The following is a 21045-nucleotide window of genomic DNA, read 5'->3' on the forward strand; positions in this document are numbered from 1 at the left end:
TGTGACAGTGAAGGTGAGAGATGAGACAGTGAAGGTGAGAGATGCGAGGCAGTGAAGGTGAGAGATGAGACAGTTAAGGTGACAGATGCAAAAGAAAGTGTTAGCAATGACAGTTCTAACTTTGCATCAGCAGAGTCATGACTGTGTTCCAGTAGAGTCACAACCTATTGATTTAGACGTTAGTAGAAATAGATGAACAACAAAAAACTAGGAGTTTGTTGTCGTTCGTCTATCACTATGCAAAGTTAGCAATAGTTGACTGAATTGTGGCAAATTTGATTTTACCTATTAAAAAAATTTATAAAATTACAGAAAATTTACCGAAAAGAAACACGGGAAAAAACTGTGTAGTAATAAATCAAAACTGATCAATAAATCAATTAAGTTTTGGCTAGACTCAGCAGATTTATTGATGTGAAATGTAGCTGAGATGGTCGAGTCTCTGAGGATTGCTTGGTGCAGTACAAGTCTATACACGGGAAGTGTATAGCATTATTACTAACACAGGTAATAAATGGCCTGTGAGACCTGGTCGTAATGAGAATTGGAGCAAATTCATCAGTAGACTATAATGTATATTTTGCCTTCACCCACTGTATACAGATGTACACTTTGTACAATATGTACAGCCAGAATATTAATAAGTGTACACGACGGTGACAGATAGCAAAGCAGAAGCCAGAGTACACCGTACTCAGCCAGCAGGTAGGCAAGTCTGCCAATGCTTACCGCAAATGAACCACGTTGCTTCAGCTTTGGCGGGCTTGTCTGTGATTGGCCAACGAACCAAGATACTGATTTAACGACGGGTACCCTATTGATCGTTAAACCCTTAACACCTGGTTCACTGGTTGGGAGGCAGCCTATATGTGAGTGTAACATACGTCGAATAAATTGTATCTCTCTCTGCATGTCACAAGCAGCAAGGCTTTGTTGGCACAGAACAACCCTTGGAAAGGTGTCCGGCAGTACTTACTGTCCACGGGAAGTGTGCAGCAGTAGGGTAACTAGTGTAGAGATGCCAGGGCTCATACAATTGTTGGCCAACAGGGCGTACTTGAACTCGTCCTCACATACGACGTGTTCCGCGAACTTAACGTGCAATTTGTTCTCCGGTCTGAACACCTGCACGTACTGAGGCACGTTGGGAGCGAAGTCCTTCACCGCCCACGACCGTAGGATGGTATGTTCATCCTGCCGGAGAAGTCAGGGATCAGGGAAAGAAATGGTAAGATTTACCGAGCACCGCGACTCAACTCATTCGGTACTCTAGGTAATATTTTTATTCCGTACTCCTACAAAAAGTGTCATACAAGTGAGAATACATGTACTCCCAGGAAATAATATGAAAGTGACCTAAATATGTATCCAGACATTTACAAATACTTACTTAATATGTATATTATTTTAAACACATGATGTATATACGATGTAACTCCATACATTAATTAATTTAGTACCTCTTGTTCATGCCAGTTACATACATATATATATATATATATATATATATATATATATATATATATATATATATATATATATATATATATATATATATATATATATATATATATATATATATATATATATATATATATATATATCTTGGTTGTAATCCTCTGAAAGGCCAGAAGATTAGGCTAAATTTATCTTACACAAAATATAAGCTTCAGAACACAATTTACGACAAGTGTCTTGTTGATTATTACTGTATCGATTAAACTGAACTATGATGATGGTCTAAGGGACACAGTGTATACTGAGCAACATGATGACGTTGAATAAATGGTCTAGAGAAAATGACAAGTTGATAAATGAGACACTTGTGCAGGCTGGGGGACTGATAATCTGAAATTCCTCCTTATCTTCCACCATTTTTCTCCACTGGACTGAAGAAGCCACTTGCTGGCTAAACGTTACCAGAATAAAGATACCCAGATGCTGCACAAGTATCTCATTATCCAGCAAATTCACCTAAATCATCTAAGACTGAAAGTTATATTTACATCCATCAAATCAGCATATATACACTCTTGCTATGGAAAGGTATTATTTCCTAAACACTCAAAGGTACGGTAGAATTCTAAAGGTTAGTTAATGTAAGAAATGGAATGATGAGACTCAGGGTAGTGAGAGAGATCACACGTTGTCTGCTGGACCTCCTCACAGGTAATCAAGTCTAGTCAGACAGATCACACATCCCCTGCTGGACCTCCTCACAGGTGATCAAGTCTAGTCAGACAGATCACACATCCCCTGCTGGACCTCCTCACAGGTGATCAAGTCTAGTCAGACAGATCACACATCCCCTGCTGGACCTCCTCACAGGTGATCAAGTCTAGTCAGACAGATCACACATCCCCTGCTGGACCTCCTCACAGGTGATCAAGTTGAAGGAACTCGTGTAGAAGAGGCCAAGAGCTATCTCTAACTACAGGTACGTTCTTTAGCCTGACAGACCGTTAATAATAGTAATATATTTTTTTATTAACACACTGGCAGTCTCCCACCAAGGCAGGGTGGCCCGAAAAAAAGGAAAACTTTCATCATCATTCACTCCATCAGTGTTTTGCCAGAGGCACGCTTACACTACAGTTATAAAACTGGAACATTAGCATTGAATTCCACACATACATGATACAGCTTAAACAGATTTAGCTGACGTCAGTGACATGCTATATAGAAAACCCCGGGTTATTCAGAGCATTTCCCGCAACTTAGATTAATTTTGTCCCCCAGGATGCCACCCACACCAGTTCACTAACACCCAGGTACCTATTTTACTGATGGGTGAACATGGACAGCAGGTGTCTTAAGGAAACACGCTCAATGTGTCCACCAGTACCGAGGATCGAACCACGGACCTCAGTCTGTGAGCTGAGTGCGCTGCCAACCGAAATACGGGATACCTAAGAACTCCAAAATAGTACCTGGTCACGGGACGGAAGCAACGGACCTTTATACAATAAGACGGACAATTTTAGTGAACGATTTAGCGCGCGTCGTCGTAAGAAGCAAAGTTACGTCAGATGAACTAGACGCCGCTAAGGTGACTTTGAGACCTTATGATAAACTTCGTTAAAGGTTAGTTTGCAAGGTGTAAACCCTATCCACTGCACCAGTCAAAAAAGCCAAGAATACTTCTTGTCATGTCTTTTGTTGATGCAAACAAAAGGTTAATTAAAGCTTTTGATTTCCTCTCGATGTTTCTGGTTCGCTTTTGTCTGGCGAATAATACATTAATTTACTATAGAATATCAACAATTAAAACGTGAAATTTTTGTCAGTAGATAAGAGCAAAATATATTTCAAAAAAATAATATATATATAAAACTAGTTTCTCAACTGGAATTAAAATTGTTTATAGGAATAAATTTGCAGACATTTAAAAAACTCGTTATTTTTAATACAGCGAAAAATCCTACTGATTTTTTTTTATATGGAAATTGTGTTACCGGGTCTTACGATGTAATCAAGAGTTTTTTGATAGGTGGACCGGTAAGCCAGGCTTGTCAAGGCCCGGGCCGCGGGGGCGTTGACCCCTACGGCCCGGGCCTTGACAAGCCTAGGTCATATGACTCTTTAGAAAGATCAAAAATTTATAAACGAGACTTGTGCAATATTTCCACAGATGTCTCATTTATCACACTATTCAATGTCTTAGTTATCACGAAACTTTAGATTCACGTCAGGAATGAGAAAATGCCACTAATCTTACTGGAGGGCATCGTGCACCTGCAAGAAGCTTCGTAATGGTCGTTGTAACTGATCTGTCAGACAACAGAACGTGTTTTCTGATACGAGTCAGTGTCAAATGGTGACCCATTAATGGTTATCTATCTATCCATCCACTGGTTTACCGAAGCTTGGATTTTCACTCTATTTCACAGAACAGCAGAGGATCACCGCCTTGTCGTGTGCCAAGATGACAGAGTGGAAAGTAAACAAACCGCGGCTATCATTCTTACGGCTGCCGTCTTGCGGTAAGATGATGACAGAATGGGCAGTAATCGCGGCTATCATACTCACGGCTGCGGTCTTGTCAGGATAGTGTCTTGCGGCTAGTATGAAGCAAGCCTCAGCCTCACTCATCCTGGCGCGGGTGAGGTCTCCGTCTTTCAGACAGGAACCCTGGATGTATATGACTCGCTGGGCCCACATTGGTACCTGCAGGATCATTTTCATCGTTGGGTCCAGCTCCATCGGCGATAAGAGCACCACGAAGTAATCCTGTTGGGGAAGATGCAGTTCTTAAAAATTTCTCATCCCACACTTTCTGATACATCTTTCCTGTTTTTCACCATCTGGAACATACTTCCCATCTCTCTCACTCGGTACTGTATATTTCATGCCTTTTATATTCTGGTATACCTTTCCCATTTCTTATTATATCGCATCTCACAGTCACACGAAAACAGGAATCATGTTCAGTAACAAAAACATATTTTCTGTCTTCATCTACTGTATATACACACAAATATTTGTATGGGACTAAGATACAATATTTCTCACTCTCACACCGCCTGTATATACCACTACACTTAACCTTACATGTTAAATTACAGCAAAAAGGCCACAAATGGATGAAAATAAAACTTAAAAGGGAACTAAGAGAACAGATTTCGAGGCTTCGTTGTACATTACTGCGGCTACGACACAACTAGAGGCCATTTCCTAATTTCTCGTTATCTACAAAACTCTGAAAAAAAAAAAACGTTTTGGTCATGTCTAAGTTCTAAGCAGTCCACTACTACTAATACTTGTAGAAGTTGTACTACTACTACAAGTAGTAGAAGGAGAGGTAATGATTGGGAGAGAGAGAGAGAGAGAGATAGTCGTACCTAATAAATTAGTAGTAGTACTACTAGTATTAATACTACTAGTAGTACTAGATGTTGACTACCTCTTGTACTAGTAGTACTTGAGGTAGACTACCTCCCTCGGTCGTACTACTACCACTACTTTTATCATTATACCTCCACTTCCTCTCGTTTTCACGGCGCCGCCTCTCTCTCCTATATACACTGGCTCCCTTCTCTTCGCGCTTCTGTGCGACTAATTAATGGACCAAGTCGGACCGAAACATCGTCATAAGTGTGTGTGTGTGTGTGTGTGTGTGTGTGTGTGTGTGTGTGTGTAACTGCATCTAATAACTTAAGTTGCATGATCACTTGCACACCTGAGCTGACAACACCACTGACATCTAAGTCTTCAAAGATCTGAACTCTGACCACTTGGTTAGCAGACTCCTGCACGCTGACCCCCTCAGACACACCTGTACCATTTCTCGCAGACAGGTGCCACAGGCTCACTAAGGCATCCACAGACTCACCTGTAAATGAGGATGGGCGTAGAACTCGTTAAGGAAGTCCATGATAGTGTCAGCTTGAAGGTTGGTCGAACACACCACAACGTGACGTTCACTCTGCGCTCTGTGTGCTGAGTACGTTCCTCCCAGTTTTTTCCTCTCCATCCAGGTGAACGCCAGCTGCTCGAACTGTAGCCACGAGGGGGGGGGGAGAATGGTAGTTAGAAGGGAAAGGAGAGAGACGGAGAGAGACGGCAGAAGGTGAGGTAATGACTAGGAGAGAGAGAGAGAGAGAGAGAGAGTCGTTTCTAATAAACCTAATTAGTTAACTAGGCCTAACTTCTCTAAAATTTGAAATTTTCAAAAATTTTCTTTTGTGGATTAATAAATGTTGGTATGACTCTCTCTCTCTCTCTCTCTCTCTCTATATATATATATATATATATATATATATATATATATATATATATATATATATATATATATATATATATATACACATATATATATATATATATATATATATATATATATATATATATATATATATATATATATATATATACATACATACATACATATGCAAAACAACCACTGTGAAAGAATAGAGAAATTACAAGCGCATTCGTGACTACTCACATATGTGAGTAGTCACGAAAGCGCTTGGAATTTCTCAGAGGTTGTTTTGCATATTCTGAAATCGCCTGTTTACTGTGATCTTATTGCATATATATATATATATATATATATATATATATATATATATATATATATATATATATATATATATATATATATATATATATATACAAACATTGTCTCTACGTCCACAGCAGGACTCGAACCTGCTAACTCTGTATCAGAGTCCACAGCACTTTACCACGAGACTAGACCTGCGATAAGTATGGGCGCTTAGCCGAAGCTAAGCGATGTTTCCCCATACCCCCGGGAACCATACCCCCGGGCACAGTACCCCCGGCACCATACCCCCGGGCACCATAGCCCCCGGACACCATACCCCCGGGCACCATACTCCCGGGCACCATACCGCCGGGCACCATACCGCCTGGCACCATACCCTCGGGCACCATACCCAAGCGCACCATACCCCCGAGCACCATACCCCCGGCCCCATACCCCCGGGCACCATACCCCCGGCACTATACCCCCGAGCACCATACCCCCGGCACCATACCCCCGGGCACCATACCCCAGCACCATACCCCCGGGCACCATACTCCCGGGCACCATACCGCCGGGCACCATACCCTCGGGCACCATACCCTCGGGCACCATACCCCCGGGCACCATACCCCCGAGCACCATACCCCCGGCACCATACCCCAGGGCACCATACCCCCGGGCACCATACCCCCGAGCACCATACCCCCGGCACCATACCCCCGGGGCACCATACCCCCGTGCACCATACCCCCGGCACCATACCCCCGGGCACCATACCCCCGGGCACCATACCCCCGAGCACCATACCCCCGGCACCATACCCCCGGGCACCATACCCCCGGCACCATGCCCCCGGGCACAAAACTCGTTTTGAAAGTTATTTAATCGAATCCTGCCTGTGAATTGTTAAGCATTTCAAATCTCTTTCGTTGTCCACTGCATGTGGCAGGATTTGATGAAATAACTTTCAAAACGAGCTTGGTACCCAGGGGTATGGTGCCCGGGGGTATGGTGCCCGGGGGTATGGTGCCCGGGGGTATGGTGCCCGAGGGTATGGTGCCGGGGGTATGGTGCCCGGGGGTATGGTGCCCGGGGGTATGGTGCCCGGGGGTATGGTGCCCGGGGGTATGGTGCCCGGGGTATGGTTCCCGGGGGTATGGTACCCGGGGGTATGGGGTAACATCGCTTAGCTTGGGCTAAGCGCCCATACTAATCGTAGGTCTAGTCTCGTGGTAAAGTACTGTGGACTCTGATACAGAGTTAGCAGGTTCGAGTCCTGCTGTGGACGGAGAGACAATGTTTGTATATATATATATATATATATATATATATATATATATATATATATATATATATATATATATATATATATATATATATATAGAGTAAGGTTATGAGGATAACAAAAAGATTAGGTGATGAAAGATTGGATATCAGATTGGAGGGAGAGAGTATGGAGGAGGTGAACGTATTCAGATATTTGGGAGTGGACGTGTCAGCGGATGGGTCTATGAAAGATGAGGTGAATCATAGAATTGATGAGGGAAAAAGAGTGAGTGGTGCACTTAGGAGTCTGTGGAGACAAAGAACTTTGTCCTTGGAGGCAAAGAGGGGAATGTATGAGAGTATAGTTTTACCAACGCTCTTATATGGGTGTGAAGCGTGGGTGATGAATGTTGCAGCGAGGAGAAGGCTGGAGGCAGTGGAGATGTCGTGTCTGAGGGCAATGTGTGGTGTGAATATAATGCAGAGAATTCGTAGTTTGGAAGTTAGGAGGAGGTGCGGGATTACCAAAACTGTTGTCCAGAGGGCTGAGGAAGGGTTGTTGAGGTGGTTCGGACATGTAGAGAGAATGGAGCGAAACAGAACGACTTCAAGAGTGTATCAGTCTGTAGTGGAAGGAAGGCGGGGTAGGGGTCGGCCTAGGAAGGGTTGGAGGGAGGGGGTAAAGGAGGTTTTGTGTGCGAGGGGCTTGGACTTCCAGCAGGCATGCGTGAGCGTGTTTGATAGGAGTGAATGGAGACAAATGGTTTTTAATACTTGACGTGCTGTTGGAGTGTGAGCAAAGTAACATTTATGAAGGGATTCAGGGAAACCGGCAGGCCGGACTTGAGTCCTGGAGATGGGAAGTACAGTGCCTGCACTCTGAAGGAGGGGTGTGAATGTTGCAGTTTAAAAACTGTAGTGTAAAGCACCCTTCTGGCAAGTATGTGATGGAGTGAATGATGGTGAAAGTTTTTCTTTTTCGGGCCACCCTGCCTTGGTGGGAATCGGCCAGTGTGATAAAAATATATATATATATATATATATATATATATATATATATATATATATATATATATATATATCTGTGTATATATATATATATATATATATATATATATATATATATATATATATATATATATATGAGTACAAAATCTAGCTTGGCTGGATGCACCATTGTTAAGGATTGTGTGGTCTAAAGCGTCATGCGTTTTCTCTCAGCATGAGGCAGGCCAAAACAGCATGGGTTCAACTCCTTGGCTAGTGCAGTGTTGTTATTAATATATATATATATATATATATATATATATATATATATATATATATATATATATATATATATATATATATATATGATAAATTAGACACATGTGCAACTCTTGGGTATCTTTATTGAGGATACCCAATAAAGATACCCAAGAGTTGCACATGTGTCTAATTTATCAACATGTCGGTTCTCTGAACCATTCATCTACAAATATATATATATATATATATATATATATATATATATATATATATATATATATATATATTGCCTTTTTGTCCTTTATAATCAGTAACGTCAAACTGTCTTTCCTATCCATCTCATTCCTCCTCTGACACACGACAGAAAACCAACAGAAATAATTTTCTCGAACCGAGAAAATTCACAAATTGAATCGAATTGATGCTGATTTATGTAAATGTCTCTGGTTAAAATCCCCGTCGCTAGGAGTCGCTACCTGAGACGGTCCGCCTCGCAAGGATAATGAGTTTCATTATCATTATATTCGGGAGGAATTATGTAAATGTTCTCGCCTCTTTGATTCTTAAACCTGCTTGTGGCCTGAGATCTCTTCTATAGGTATCGGTGTAAGCCAACTGGTGTGGGTCACATCCTGGGGACAAAACTGACCTAATTTGCGAGAAATGCTGTGCATAACAAGGGGATTTGTATATAGTAGTAAGTCATTGATGTCAGCTAGGCCTGTATAGGCTTTTTGTATAGCAGTAGGTTATTGGTGTCAGCTAGGCCTGTATAGGCTTTCTGTATAGCAGTATGTCATTGATGTCAGATAGGGCTGTATAGGCTTTCTGTATAGCAGTATGTCATTAATGTCAGCTAGGCCTGGATAGGCTTTCTGTATAGCAGTATGTCATTAATGTCAGCTAGGTCTGTATAGGCTTTCTGTATAGCAGTATGTCATTGATGTCAGATAGGGCTGTATAGGCTTTCTGTATAGCAGTATGTCATTAATGTCAGCTAGGCCTGTATTGGCTTTCTGTATGGCAGTATGTCATTAATGTCAGCTAGGCCTGTATAGGCTTTCTGTATAGCAGTATGTCATTGATGTCAGATAGGGCTGTATAGGCTTTCTGTATAGCAGTATGTCATTAATGTCAGCTAGGCCTGTATAGGCTTTCTGTATAGTAGTATATCATTAATGTCAGCTAGGCCTGTATAGGCTTTCTGTATAGCAGTATGTCATTGATGTCAGATAGGGCTGTATAGGCTTTCTGTATAGCAGTATGTCATTAATGTCAGCTAGGCCTGTATAGGCTTTCTGTATAGCAGTATGTCATTAATGTCAGCTAGGCCTGTATAGGCTTTCTGTATAGCAGTATGTCATTGATGTCAGATAGGGCTGTATAGGCTTTCTGTATAGCAGTATGTCATTAATGTCAGCTAGGCCTGTATAGGCTTTCTGTATAGCAGTATGTCATTAATGTCAGCTAGGCCTGTATAGGCTTTCTGTATAGCAGTATGTCATTGATGTCAGCTAGGCCTGTATAGGCTTTCTGTATAGCAGTATGTCATTAATGTCAGCTAGGCCTGTATAGGCTTTCTGTATAGCAGTATGTCATTGATGTCAGATAGGGCTGTATAGGCTTTCTGTATAGCAGTATGTCATTAATGTGAGCTAGGCCTGTATAGGCTTTCTGTATAGCAGTATGTCATTAATGTCAGCTAGGCCTGTATAGGCTTTCTGTATAGCAGTATGTCATTAATGTCAGCTAGGCCTGTATAGGCTTTCTGTATAGCAGCATGTCATTAATGTCAGCTAGGCCTGTATAGGCTTTCTGTATAGCAGTATGTCATTGATGTCAGATAGGGCTATATAGGCTTTCTGTATAGCAGTATGTCATTGATGTCAGATAGGGCTGTATAGGCTTTCTGTATAGCAGTATGTCATTGATGTCAGATAGGGCTGTATAGGCTTTCTGCATAGCAGTATGTCATTAATGTCAGCTAGGCCTGTATAGGCTTTCTGTATAGCAGTATGTCATTAATGTCAGCTAGGCCTGTATAGGCTTTCTGTATAGCAGTATGTCATTAATGTCAGCTAGGCCTGTATAGGCTTTCTGTATAGCAGTATGTCATTAATGTCAGCTAGGCCTGTATAGGCTTTCTGTATAGCAGTATGTCATTGATGTCAGATAGGGCTGTATAGGCTTTCTGTATAGCAGTATGTCATTAATGTCAGCTAGGCCTGTATAGGCTTTCTGTATAGCAGTATGTCATTGATGTCAGATAGGGCTGTATAGGCTTTCTGTATAGCAGTATGTCATTGATGTCAGCTAGGCTTGTATAGTCTAGGCTTGTATCAACATTCGGGTCCCAGACTATACAAGATCTTACCAGAAGATATCAGAAACACGGCTGGAACAAGTGTAGAAGCTTTCGAGAGGAAACTGAACAAGTATCTTCACCAGGTGCCAGATCAACCAGGCTGTGATGGATATGTGGGACCTCCAGTAACAACAGCCTGGTTGACCAGGCAAGCACCAGACGAGCCTGACCCATGGCCGGGCTTCGAGAGTAGTGAAACTCTTCACAGGTATATCAAAGGTATACCTTGTACATGTACTTATACATATAAAGATATTATTACTATTAAACCCTTTACCAGGCCTGGAAAGGGGTAATTACCCTTCACCAGGCCTGGTAAAGGGGTAATTACCCTTCACCCGGCCTGGTAAAGGGGTAATTACCCTTTACCAGGCCTGGGAAAGGGTTAAATTATAAAATATTAATAATTTACTTAATTTTTATACAATTTACGTGTAAAAATGACGTCGTTAAGACAATAACAATGAAATGAAGGACAAAACCATAAGAGAAGCGATATACAGAGTGGCCACGAAAACACTCCATGATTTCAAACAGGTATAACGTAACTTTTTTGTAATAATCTTTCAGAGTTAGTGACTTCAGATGCAGGATTTCATTCAGTTTCATGTGGTATAGGGTAGCATTAAAGGAAGTCAATGTGCGCCCCTCTGGTTGCTCGGCAAACATCGATGTGATAGTCCAGTTCGGTCCAGACGCTCTGCAGCATATCTGGTGTTATCATGCCAACTCCTTCAGTGATAGAAATTTTCAGCTCCTCCAGGCAGCAGGTAATGGTGGTACCTAAACTGTGCTCTTCACGTACCCCCAGAGAAAGAAGTTACAAACAGTTACGTCCGGTGACCTCTGCTAGTGGCCTGCGAGGTCAACGGACCTGTTTGTGACTTCTTTCTCTCGGGGTACGTGAAGAGCACAGTTTAGGTACCACCATTACCTGCTGCCTGGAGGAGCTGAAAATTTCTATCACTGAAGGAGTTGGCATGATAACACCAGATATGCTGTGAGGACACATGTCTGGTGATCCCAGACACAATGAGGAAACATCTCTGGTTATGCCAGACACAATGAGGAAACATCTCTGGTTATGCCAGACACAATGAGGAAACATCTCTGGTGATGCCAGACACAATGAGGAAACATCTCTGGTTATGCCAGACACAATGAGGAAACATCTCTGGTTATGCCAGACACAATGAGGAAACATCTCTGGTGATGCCAGACACAGTGAGGAGTCATCTTTGGTGGTCCGAAACACAGTGAGGACACATCTCTGGTGATTCCAGAGACAGTGAGGACACATCTCTGGTGGTCCCAGACACAGTGAGGACACATGTTTGGAGGTCCCAGGCACAATGAGGACACATCTCTGGTGGTCCCAGACACAGTGAGGACACATGTTTGGTAGACCTAGACACAGTAGGGACACATGTTTGGTGGCCCGAGACACAATGACGACACATATCTGGTGGTCCCAGACACAGTGGGGACACATCTCTGGTGGTCCTAGACACAGTGTGGACACGTATCTGGTGGTCACAGACACAGTGAGGACACATGTTCGGTAGACCTAGACACAGTGAGGACACATCTCTGGTGGCCCTAGACACAGTGTGGACACGTATCTGGTGGTCACAGACACAGTGAGGACACATGTTTGGTAGACCTAGACACAGCGAGGACACATCTCTGGTTGTCCCAGACACAGTGAGGACACATCTCTGGTGGTCTCAGACACAGTGAGGACACATCTCTGGTGGTTGCAGACACAGTGAGGACACATCTCTGGTGGTCTCAGACACAGTGAGGACACATGTCTGGTGGTCCCAGACACAATGAGGACACATCTCTGGTGGCCTCAAACACAGTGAGGACACATGTCTGATGGTCCTAGACACAGTTAGGACACATCTCTGGTGGTCCCAGACACAGTGAGGACACATCTCTGGTGGTCCCAGACACAGTGAGGACACATCTCCGGTGGTTCCAGACACAGTGAGGACACATCTCCCGTGCTCCCAGACACAGTGTGGACACATCTTTGGTGGTCCCAGACAAAACGAGGATACATATTTGGTGGTCCCAGACAAAACGAGGATACATATTTGGGGGTCCCAGACACAGAGAGGACACATCTCTAGTGGTCCCAGACACAGGATACATGCTTGGTGGTCCCAGTCACAGTGAAGACACATGATTGGTGGTCCCAGACACAGTGAGGACACATCTGTAGTGGTCCCAGACACAGTGAGGATACATGTCTGCAGGTCCCAGACACAGTGATAACACATCTCTGGTGGTTCTAGACACAGTGTGGATACATGTCTGGTGATCCCAGACACACTGAGGACACATATCTGGTGATACCAGACATAGTGAGGACACATATTTGGTGGTTCCAGACTCAGTGAGGACACATGTCTGGTGGTCCCAGACACAGTGAAGACACATCTCTGGTGGTCTCAGACACAGTGAGGACATATGTTTGGTGGTCCGAGACACAATGACGACACATATCTGGTGGTCCCAGACACAGTGGGGAGACATCTTTGGTGGTTCCAGACACAGTGGGGATACATGTCTGGTGGTCGTAGACATAGTGAGCACACATCTCTTGTGGTGTGAGAAAGAGTGAGGATACATGTCTGGTGGTCCGGAACGCAGTGAGGACACATCTCTGTTGGTCCCAGACACAGTGAGGACACATCTGTGTTGATGCCAGACACAGTGAGCACACATCTCTGGTGGTCCCAGACATAGTGAGGACACTTCTCTGGTGGTCCTAGAGACAGTTAGAACACATCTCTGGTTGTCCCAAACACAGTGAAGACACATGTCTGGTGGTCCTAGACACAGTGAGGACACATATCTGATGGTCCCAGAGACAGTGAAGGCACATGTCTGGTGGTCCCAGAAACAGTGAGGACACATCTCTGGTGGTCTCAGACACAGTGAGGACACATCTCTGGTGGTCTCAGACACAGTGAGGACACATCTCTGGTGGTCTCAGACACAGTGAGGACACATCTCTGGTGGTCTCAGACACAGTGAGGACATATCTCTGGTGGTCTCAGACACAGTGAGGACACATCTCTGGTGGTCTCAGACACAGTGAGGACACATCTCTGGTGGTCTCAGACACAGTGAGGACACATCTCTGGTGGTCTCAGACACAGTGAGGACATATCTCTGGTGGTCTCAGACACAGTGAGGACACATCTCTGGTGGTCTCAGACACAGTGAGGACACATCTCTGGTGGTCCCAGACACAGTGAGGACATATCTCTGGTGGTCTCAGACACAGTGAGGACACATCTCTGGTGGTCTCAGACACAGTGAGGACATATCTCTGGTGGTCTCAGACACAGTGAGGACATATCTCTGGTGGTCCCAGACACAGTGAGGACACATCTCTGGTGGTCTCAGACACAGTGAGGACACATCTCTGGTGGTCTCAGACACAGTGAGGACATATCTCTGGTGGTCTCAGACACAGTGAGGACATATCTCTGGTGGTCTCAGACACAGTGAGGACATATCTCTGGTGGTCTCAGACACAGTGAGGACACATCTCTGGTGGTCTCAGACACAGTGAGGACATATCTCTGGTGGTCTCAGACACAGTGAGGACACATCTCTGGTGGTCTCAGACACAGTGAGGACATATCTCTGGTGGTCTCAGACACAGTGAGGACATATCTCTGGTGGTCTCAGACACAGTGAGGACACATCTCTGGTGGTCTCAGACACAGTGAGGACATATCTCTGGTGGTCTCAGACACAGTGAGGACACATCTCTGGTGGTCTCAGACACAGTGAGGACATATCTCTGGTGGTCTCAGACACAGTGAGGACATATCTCTGGTGGTCTCAGACACAGTGAGGACACATCTCTGGTGGTCTCAGACACAGTGAGGACATATCTCTGGTGGTCTCAGACACAGTGAGGACACATCTCTGGTGGTCTCAGACACAGTGAGGACATATCTCTGGTGGTCTCAGACACAGTGAGGACATATCTCTGGTGGTCTCAGACACAGTAAGGACACATCTCTGGTGGTCTCAGACACAGTGAGGACACATCTCTGGTGGTCTCAGACACAGTGAGGACATATCTCTGGTGGTCTCAGACACAGTGAGGACATATCTCTGGTGGTCTCAGACACAGTGAGGACATATCTCTGGTGGTCTCAGACACAGTGAGGACATATCTCTGGTGGTCTCAGACACAGTGAGGACACATCTCTGGTGGTCTCAGACACAGTGAGGACATATCTCTGGTGGTCTCAGACACAGTGAGGACATATCTCTGGTGGTCTCAGACACAGTAAGGACACATCTCTGGTGGTCTCAGACACAGTGAGGACATATCTCTGGTGGTCTCAGACACAGTGAGGACATATCTCTGGTGGTCTCAGACACAGTGAGGACACATCTCTGGTGGTCTCAGACACAGTGAGGACATATCTCTGGTGGTCTCAGACACAGTGAGGACATATCTCTGGTGGTCTCAGACACAGTGAGGACACATCTCTGGTGGTCTCAGACACAGTGAGGACACATCTCTGGTGGTCTCAGACACAGTGAGGACATATCTCTGGTGGTCTCAGACACAGTGAGGACATATCTCTGGTGGTCTCAGACACAGAGAGGACACATCTCAGGTGGTCTCACACACAGTGAGGACATATCTCTGGTGGTCTCAGACACAGACACATCTCTGGTGGTCACAGACACAGTGAGGACACATCTCTGGTGGTCTCAGACACAGTGAGGACACATCTCTGGTGGTCTCAGACACAGTGAGGACACATCTCTGGTGGTCTCAGACACAGTGAGGACACATCTCTGGTGGTCTCAGACACAGTGAGGACATATCTCTGGTGGTCTCAGACACAGTGAGGACACATCTCTGGTGGTCTCAGACACAGTGAGGACATATCTCTGGTGGTCTCAGACACAGTGAGGACATATCTCTGGTGGTCTCAGACACAGTGAGGACACATCTCTGGTGGTCTCAGACACAGTGAGGACATATCTCTGGTGGTCTCAGACACAGTGAGGACACATCTCTGGTGGTCTCAGACACAGTGAGGACATATCTCTGGTGGTCTCAGACACAGTGAGGACACATCTCTGGTGGTCTCAGACACAGTGAGGACACATCTCTGGTGGTCTCAGACACAGTGAGGACACATCTCTGGTGGTCTCAGACACAGTGAGGACATATCTCTGGTGGTCTCAGACACAGTGAGGACACATCTCTGGTGGTCTCAGACACAGTGAGGACACATCTCTGGTGGTCTCAGACACAGTGAGGACACATCTCTGGTGGTCTCAGACACAGTGAGGACACATCTCTGGTGGTCTCAGACACAGTGAGGACACATCTCTGGTGGTCTCAGACACAGTGAGGACACATCTCTGGTGGTCTCAGACACAGTGAGGACACATCTCTGGTGGTCTCAGACACAGTGAGGACACATCTCTGGTGGTCTCAGACACAGTGAGGACACATCTCTGGTGGTCTCAGACACAGTGAGGGACACATCTCTGGTGGTCTCAGACACATCTCGGGTGGTCTCAGACACAGTGAGGACACATCTCTGGTGGTCTCAGACACAGTGAGGACACATCTCTGGTGGTCTCAGACACAGTGAGGACACATCCCTGGTGGTCTCAGACAGTGAGGACACATCTCTGGTGGTCTCAGACACAGTGAGGACACATCTCTGGTGGTCTCAGACACAGTGAGGACACATCTCTGGTGGTCTCAGACACAGTGAGGACACATCTCTGGTGGTCTCAGACACAGTGAGGACACATCTCTGGTGGTCTCAGACACAGTGAGGACACATCTCTGGTGGTCTCAGACACAGTGAGGACACATCTCTGGTGGTCTCAGACACAGTGAGGACACATCTCTGGTGGTCTCAGACACAGTGAGGACACATCTCTGGTGGTCTCAGACACAGTGAGGACACATCTCTGGTGGTCTCAGACACAGTGAGGACACATCTCTGGTGGTCTCAGACACAGTGAGGACACATCTCTGGTGGTCTCAGACACAGTGAGGACACATCTCTGGTGGTCTCAGACACAGTGAGGACACATCTCTGGTGGTCTCAGACACAGTGAGGACACATCTTTGGTGGTCTCAGACACAGTGAGGACACATCTCTGGTGGTCTCAGACACAGTGAGGACACATCTCTGGTGGTCTCAGACACAGTGAGGACACATCTCTGGTGGTCTCAGACACAGTGAGGACACATCTCTGGTGGTCTCAGACACAGTGAGGACACATCTCTGGTGGTCTCAGACACAGTGAGGACACATCTCTGGTGGTCTCAGACACAGTGAGGACACATCTTTGGTGGTCTCAGACACAGTGAGGACACATCTCTGGTGGTCTCAGACACAGTGAGGACACATCTCTGGTGGTCTCAGACACAGTGAGGACACATCTCTGGTGGTCTCAGACACAGTGAGGACACATCTCTGGTGGTCTCAGACACAGTGAGGACACATCTCTGGTGATCCTTCATACGCACAATATAAATATTGTGACAGCATATCATTGATAAGTGAGCACATCTTCCAGGTGATGTGTCGTGATGTTAGTAAAGAGCTCCTGATCCAGTCAACCGGAGCTGCCCTCTGCACCCTGTTATCAAACCTGATTATATCTGACTTACCCGCGAGTGTATAGTTACTACTGCTTGTAACAATAATAACAAAACCAAACAAAGAAACACTACTCTTACAACCACCAACAGCAAACAACATGACGACCACCACTACCACCACTACCACCAACATCAAACAACAAGACGACCACCACTACAACCGGTACCACCAACAGCAAACAAGACGACGACGACGACCACCACCACAACCACCAATTGCAAACAACAAGACGACGACCACTACCACCAACAGCAAACAACAAGACGACGACAACCATCACCACCACAACTACCAACAGCAAACAACATGACGACCACCACTACCACCAACAGCAAACAACAAGACGACCACCACTACCACCACTACCACCAACAGCAAACAACAAGACGACCACCACTACCACCACTACCACCAACAGCAAACAACAAGACGACCACCACTACCACCACTACCACCAACAGCAAACAACAAGACGACCACCACCAATTGCAAACAACAAGACGACGACCACTACCACCAACAGCAAACAACAAGACGACCACCACTACCACCATCACCACAGCACAACCACCAACAGTACCAACTACCACAAGCAAACAACGACGACCACCATACCACCACAACCACCAACAGCAAACAACAAGACGACGACACACCACAACCACCAACAGCAAACAACAAGACGACCACCACTACCACCGCTAACAGCAACAGCAAAAACGACGACCACCACTACCACCGCTACCACCAACAGCAAATAACTAGACGACCACCACCACCACCGCTACCACCAACAGCAAACAACAAGACGACCACCGCTACCACCACTACCACCAACAGCAAATAACTAGACGACCACCACCACCACCGCTACCACCAACAGCAAACAACAAGACGACCACCACTACCACCGCTACCACCAACAGCAAACAACAAGACGACCACCACTACCACCAACAGCAAACAACAAGACGACCACCACTACCACCACTACCACCAACAGCAAACAACAAGACGACCACCACTACCACCACTACCACCAACAGCAAACAACAAGACAACCATGACCATCACCACAACCACCAACAGCAAACAACAAGACGACCACCCACCATCACCACCAAACAACAAGACACCAACAGTACCAACAACAAAACAACAAGACGACCACCACACCACAACCACCAACAGCAAACAACAAGACGACCACCACTACCACCATACCACCAACAGCAAACACAAGACGACCACCAACAGTACCAACAACAAAACAACAAGACGACCACCACTACCACCATTACCACGAACAGCAAACAACAAGACGACCACCACGACCACCATCACCACCAAACACAAGACGACCACCACACCACAGTACCACCAACAAGACAACGACGACCACCATCACCACAACCACCAACAGCAAACAACAAGACGACGACCACCATCACCAACAGCAAACACAAGACGACCACCACTACAGTACCAACAACAAAACAACGACGACCACCATCACCACAACCACCAACAGCAAACAACAAGACGACGACCACCACTACCACCAACAGCAAACAACAAGACGACCACCACTACCACCGCTACCACCAACAGCAAACAACAAGACGACGACCACCACCACCACCACAACCACCAACAGCAAACAACAAGACGACGACCACTACCACCAACAGCAAACAACAAGACGACGACCACCATCACCACCACAACCACCAACAGTAAACAACAAGACAACGACGACCATCACCACAACCACCAACAGCAAACAACAAGACGACGACCACCATCACCACCACAACCACCAACAGTAAACAACAAGACAACGACGACCAACACCACAACCACCAACAGCAAACAACAAGACGACGACCACCATCACCACCACAACCACCAACAGTAAACAACAAGACAACGACGACCAACACCACAACCACCAACAGCAAACAACAAGACGACGACCACCACCACCACTACCACCAACAGCAAACAAACACACAAACAATACCAACATTACCATAAAACAACACCTGCACCACTACCAGCAACAACAACAACCACAACAACACAGCTCTCCACTATAAGTCTGTCAGTTATCAATTTCTGGAGTGTTGGTTCAATCTGCGGTCTGACAGGAAACACAAATTGGAAAAGAAATCAGTTCTCTGGAAGCTCCTTATACGAGACAAACTCAACAAACAAAAAAAATCTTAGAGATGTATATGAAAGTTCAGACTTTTCATTTGATTTGGAAACAATATAAATTCATAATTATTTTTATTATTCCTTTACTTATTAAGACTCTTTACTCCGTTTTTAAATTATTTAGTTTCTTATAACGAACAAATTTGGTTTAATAAATTTTTTTGTCTGATAAGCGTTTAAGTTTAGTAGATAATTATTTCTAGTGTTTGGTCATCTGTCCCGAAACATCTTCCTAAAATAAGATGAGCAGTCAGACTCCAGGCTGAGGGACTGATTACCTCAAACTCCTCCTTATTTACCACCGTTCTTCTCTGTACAGGACTGAAGAAGCCACTGGCTTCTTCGATACAAATTTACTCGACACAAGTTTACGAAAAAAAAAATCTTAGAAAACAATGTTACGGAAGATTAATAAATATTATATGTGTGATGCATTTTACACTTTCGTTAAAGACGTGATTAAATAAGTGGAGATCGCCAACTTGAAATCAACGAGCGTAAGAATAATTGTTTATGGGTAAATTCACCCCAGCATACATAGAAAATTCACCCCAGCATACATAGAACCACTGACGTGGTTCTATGTATGCTTCACTACAGTAACAGAGACACAAGATGCGTAATAATGATCTTGTATCCTCCACACACTATCATCCTTACCCCTCTGTTTATCTACTATCTTTATTCACAAAGCTTATTCTCTCTCTGTTTTCTTTTCATGTCTTGTTCTGCATACTCGTCTTTATTTCCTCATCCCACAACTTATTTTTATCTCTACCTTCTTATCTGTTCATAGCCTCCTAACCTCCTCATATTTATCCCTACTTCCGTGTCTAAGTACAGAAAATACCTTGGATAACTTTTCAAGTGAAAAGGGATGGTTTTGAGAGGGACGTGATCTTTCAGTGATTACATTGTTTCTTCTACTGGTGGACTACACCTCACCTTCTGACAGTATATAAGTCTCCACACTGTTGCTTCAACCTCACACTGTTCCAGACTATGGAACGAAACTCTTCTCCAGGCTGAAGGACTGACCACCTCAAAACTACGTCTTCAAGGATGATGGACTGATGACATCGTCTTCACATCTCTAATGCTTCTGCATACTCCTCTGCACTCGAGGGAAGCAGCCTACTGTGTAGGTCTATGTGGCATGCAAAGAGTACGTAACCTTTATTCGGCGCATGTACACACCCTCATTTACAGTCTATCTCCCCCAACCAGCGAGCCAGGTTGCTAAGAGTTGATGATGGGACCCCGTCGTT

The 21045-nt window shown here is 45.0% G+C and overlaps 1 protein-coding gene across 4 annotated transcripts in view; it reads right to left on the bottom strand.

Annotated features, from left to right (window-relative positions):
- The window catches only part of SLO2 (slowpoke 2), a gene marked incomplete at its 3' end in the record, with an annotated part of 260978 nt that overhangs the window by 140713 nt on the left and 99220 nt on the right, over positions 1-21045 (bottom strand). For all 4 annotated transcript variants that reach the window (XM_070092471.1, XM_070092465.1, XM_070092460.1 and 1 more), the window contains 3 exon segments: positions 977-1194; positions 4030-4230; positions 5333-5497. In XM_070092471.1, the coding sequence (XP_069948572.1) occupies positions 977-1194; positions 4030-4230; positions 5333-5497 (584 nt within the window).

This window comes from Cherax quadricarinatus, chromosome 3 (assembly GCF_038502225.1).
Source record: "Cherax quadricarinatus isolate ZL_2023a chromosome 3, ASM3850222v1, whole genome shotgun sequence".
Classification (NCBI taxonomy): Eukaryota; Metazoa; Arthropoda; class Malacostraca; order Decapoda; family Parastacidae; genus Cherax; species Cherax quadricarinatus.